General features: G+C 47.3%; 1 gene segment (V, D, J or C); it reads right to left on the bottom strand.

The window, feature by feature from the left end:
* The window catches only part of LOC114844466 (Ig kappa-b4 chain C region-like), a 2,355-nt gene extending 1,284 nt beyond the window's left edge, over positions 1-1,071 (bottom strand). The window contains 1 exon segment of the C gene segment in view: positions 1,043-1,071. Coding sequence covers positions 1,043-1,071 — 29 coding nt within the window.
* Between the last annotated feature and the right edge of the window lie 4,039 nt (positions 1,072-5,110).

Raw genomic sequence — 5,110 nt, 5'->3', positions numbered from 1 at the left:
ACGGCTGTGACTCAGACAAACTGAACTAAACCCACAAATCCTACAAGATCCAAATTCATTATCACATTTAAAGACAATGAAGACTATAAACCATGGACTTTGACAGTTTAAGTTAAAATTTTCTTAAACTAAAAGCATTGTTTTTTCTTAACATTTGCAAGATTCAAATCTACTTCAGCTGTGTTTTCTTCCTCTGTTGTTAAATTAGACAAATTCAAATACTTACTAAAATATTTTTTTTTATATATTTCACTTACCTGCTGCTGTCAGACTGTATAATTAGAACTGTTGACCACGTCCCACTACAGTCACTCACCCACTGCATCAGTGGTTTATATAGCAACCTGCTCTGCACAATATTTATGTAAATTTGTGAACAATCATGTATATTGTTACCGGTACAAATCTTATACCCATTACTGTGCAATAACCCTGCAATGACCTCATACTCACTCCAACTGTACTGTACTGCTTTGTACTGTGCCAACACAAACTGTTCTGTACCTGTATTCTCGCTCATCTGTACTGCTGTTGTGAGAGGTAATTTCCCCACTGCGGGACTATTAAAGGTTTTCCTATTCTTATTCTTATTCCAACATCCAGTCTGGTTCCTCCACCGAACGTCCAGCACAGTGAAACAAACTGGTTGAGTGGTCTTACAAAAACCTCAAACTGTAGAGACACAGCTGTGACTCTGACACAAACAAACTACACAATCAGTCAAACTGAAAAAAACAGCTGATATAAACATTTACTATAACAAATGTATGAATCCTTAAAGGCTTAAAAGACTTGCTGTATGTGGGATTTGTAGGGTTTAGTTGTGTAAAGTCTTAAACCTTACCTTACTTTGTAAAGTGCCTTGAGATAACCTCCAGGAAGCTTGAGGGTTCTGCGCAGTATCCTTGCTTTTTTCTACGACTGCACTTTTCTGGACTGAGATGTCAGATGTTTTTCCAGGGATCTGTTGTAGCCACTCCTCCAGTTTGGGGGTCACTGCCCCCAGTGCTCCGATCACCACAGGCACCACTGTGGCCTTCACCTTCCAGCCACTTGTTTATGGCGTTCCATGTATGCTTTCCCTCCCAGCATCTTACATCCTGCAGTTATGTGCTGGACCGTCTCATCCCGTGCAAGGGCTTGTCCTCCCATGATGGTCCCTCTTCCCGCATCTCATCCTCTGTTCTCCATTGCCTGGACATTCACTCAGCACATCATCTGTCGGGGCCTTATCCCGATGTACTTATGGATCTTGGATGTTTCATTCATATTATACACACTCTATTCTCACCCTCCGCGGGTGGTCTCATCCACTTTCCAAGCTCGGGTCCTCTACCAGAGGCCAGGGAGCTTGAGGGTTCTGCGCAGTATCCTTGCTGTTCCTAGGACTGCACTTTTCTGGACTGAGATTTCGGATGTTTTTCCAGGGATCTGTCGTAGCCACTCCTCCAGTTTGGGGGTCACAGCCCCTAGTGCTCCGATCACCACAGGCACCACTGTGGCCTTCACCTTCCAAGCCTTCTCCAGTTCTTCTCTGAGCCCTTGGTATTTCTCTAGTTTCTCATGTTCCTTTTTCCTGATGTTGCCATCGCTTGGTATTGCCACATCCACCACTACGGCTTTCCTCTGCTCTTTGTCCACCACCACAATGTCTGGTTGGTTCGCCATTACCATTCTGTCTGTCTGTATCTGGAAGTCCCACAGGATCTTGGCTCGCGCGTTCTCTACCACCTTGGGAGGTGTTTCCCACTTTGACCTTGGGGTTTCCAGTCCATACTCCGCGCAGATGTCCCTGTATACTATGCCAGCCACTTGGTTATGGCGTTCCATGTATGCTTTGCCTGCCAGCATCTTACACCCTGCAGTTATGTGCTGGACCGTCTCTGGGGCCTCTTTGCACAGTCTACACCTTGGGTCTTGTCTGGGTGTGGTAGATCTGGGCCTCTATGGCTCTGGTGCTCAGGGCCTGCTCCTGTGCAGCCAGGATGAGTGCCTCTGTGCTGTCCTTCAGCCCAGCCCTTTCAAGCCATTGGTAGGATTTGTTGAGATCAGCCACTTCAGTTATGTTCCGGTGGTACATCCCGTGCAAGGGCTTGTCCTCCCATGATGGTCCCTCTTCCAGCATCTCATCCTCTGTTCTCCACTGCCTGAGACATTCACTCAGCACGTCATCTGTTGGGGCCTTATCCTTGATGTACTTATGGATCTTGGATGTTTCATCCTGGATAGTGGCTCTCACGCTCACTAGTCCTCGGCCTCCTTCCTTGCGGCTAGCGTACAGTCTCAGGGTGCTGGATTTGGGGTGGAACCATCCATGCATGGTGAGGAGCTTTCGTGTCTTAACATCTGTGGTCTGTATCTCTTCCTTTGGCCACCTTATTATTCCCGCAGGGTATCTGATCACTGGGCAGAGCGTAGCTGTTTATTGCCCGGGATTTGTTCTTGCCATTGAGCTGGCTTCTTAGGACTTGCCTTACTCGTTGGAGGTATTTGGCTGTTGCCGCATTCCTTGTTGCCTGTTCAAGGTTGCCGTTTGCCTGTGGTATTCCAAGGTACTTGTAATTGTCCTCAATGTCTGCTATTGTTCCTTCTGGGAGTGAGACCCCTTCTGTGTGGATTACCTTGCCTCTCTTTGTCACCATCCTCCCACATTTCTCGAGTCCGAATGACATCCCGATGTCCGAGCTGTAGATCCTGGTGGTGTGGATCAGCGAGTCGATGTCTCGCTCACTCTTGGCGTACAGCTTGATGTCATCCATGTAGAGGAGGTGACTTATGGTGGCCCCGTTCCGGAGTCGGTATCCATAGCCAGTCTTGTTTATTATTTGGCTGAGGGGGTTCAGACCTATGCAGAACAGCAGTGGGGACAGTGCATCTCCTTGGTATATGCCACATTTGATGGATACTTGGGCAAGTGGCTTCCCATTGGCTTCAAGGGTGGTTCTCCACAACCTCATTGAGTTTGCAATGAAGGCCCTTAGAGTTCTGTTGATGTTGTACAGCTCCAAGCATTCAGTGATCCATGTGTGTGGCATTGAGTCATAGGCTTTCTTGTAGTCGATCCAGGCTGTGCACAGGTTGGTGTGTCGCATTCTGCAGTCTTGGGGCGACTGTTCTGTCTACCAGGAGTTGGGTGTTTGGCTCCTCTGGTATCCTTACCAATGCCCTTCTGTGCTTCGCTCATGTATTGACTCATGTGCCCACTTATCTTAGCTGCGATGATGCCTGACATGAGCTTCCATGTTGTGGAGAGACAGGTTATTGGCCGGTAGTTGGATGGGACTGTGCCCTTTGAGGGATCCTTCATTATCAGGATCGTTCGCCCTTCGGTTAGCCATTCAGGGTGAGTCCCATCCCTTAGCAGCTGGTTCATTTGTGCTGCCAGGCGCTCATGGATTGCAGTGAGCTTCTTTAGCCAGTATGCGTGGATCATGTCAGGGCCAGGTGCTGTCCAGTTTTTTCATACCTGAGACTCTATGTTGGATGTCTGCCAGTGTGATAGTCACTGGATTCTGTTCAGGGAGGTTGCTGTGGTCTTCCCTCAGATCCACCAGCCACTGTGCATCACTGTTGTGTGATGCCTCCCTTTCCCATATACCCTTCCAGTACTGTTCAGTTTCCAGCCTTGGTGGGTCTGCTCTGTTGTTATTACCCTGCCATTGAGAGTACACTTTCGCAGGTTGTGTTGCGAACAGCCGGTTTATTTCGTCTGGCTTCGTTATCTCTGGTGTATCTCTTTAGGCGGCTGGCCAAGGCTTGTAGCCTTTGCTTGGCAGTTTCGAGTGCTTCAGGTATGGTCATCTGGCTGTACCTCCTGGGCATCGGTCTTTTCATTGCACCTCTCTGGGCCTCTGTCATTTGGCTCACTTCCCTCCGAGCTGCCTTGATTTTTGCCTCCAACCTTCGTTTCCATGGTGGGTATTGTTTCTCATGGCTCCCATGGTTGCTCTTATAGCCAAGCATCTCTAGGATCACTGATGCTGAAGCGTATATCAGCTCATTGGTTTCTGTGATTGTTGTGGTAGGGATCGCTCTCAATGCTGCATTCACATCTTCCATGAGACTTTCTGATGGTACTTCACTTAGCCGTTGTAGTGGGGTTCGGGGTTGCCTGTTCAGTCTCGCCATGATCTTATCTTTCAGGTCAGTCGCTGCCTCGCTCAGCGTATCTGTGCTTACTGGGGCTTTGTACCCACTTTCCGGTTGGGGAGATGGTGAAACATCCCCTCTGACCTGGCGTCCTGGCTCCCCCTTGCCGTAGCATTTGTGTTGTATCTCGTCAATCTCAAGTCGTGATAGCAGTTGCCGTTTGTGGATGTTGGAACACTGAGCTACTAGGTGTTTCGCCGTCAGCCTTGAATGTGGGTTTCTCCGTTCCCATTCACCGCACATTCTTTGCATGTAACCCCTCTGACTAGGGTTACTTGAGTAGTAGCATTCCAACAGAGCCTTGTTCTCGCATCTCAGCCATTTCTTTCTTGTTCCAGTAGCCCATTTCTCGTCAAGGTGCTCTGGTTCCCCAACACCTGACGCAGACCTTGTTAGGCCGATATCTCATGTGGTTCATCGTCTCTCATGATATGAGGTAGGCGGTAGCTTGAAGGGTCTTGCCCAAGGACCCACACTGGATGCCTATTCGCCCTAACGGGGATGCGAACCGGGAGCCCCCCCGCATGCAAGTCCTGTGACTTTACCGATTGAGCTATCCAGCGAGCTATATATATATATATATATATATATATATATATATATATATATATATATATATATATATATACCCTTTCAATATATTTTCTTTTCATTTTACATCACATGGTGTTAAAAGTGTGACTTTTCATGGAAAACACTGTGTTGGTGTCTAGGTGAACGGTACACAAACGCAGTACACACAGTATGTCATACTGTAAAAATGGTCTTAAATCTAAAAGTAAAATTTACAAAAGTTAAGCCTTTCATAAAGTCACTTCACTTTCATAAGGAATCATTTGATAAAAATATTGATCCTAATCACAAACATCATGATGATGATATTGATCCAGTCCCTGTTGGAGTCAGTGGGAGCATTTCCATAGAGCCACTTTGCATCAGCAGCTCCATGCTCCAGTGCTCT

The sequence above is a fragment of the Betta splendens genome, chromosome 17 (genome assembly GCF_900634795.4).
Source record: "Betta splendens chromosome 17, fBetSpl5.4, whole genome shotgun sequence".
NCBI lineage: Eukaryota > Metazoa > Chordata > Actinopteri > Anabantiformes > Osphronemidae > Betta > Betta splendens.
This window is presented reverse-complemented; position numbering and strand designations above follow the sequence as displayed.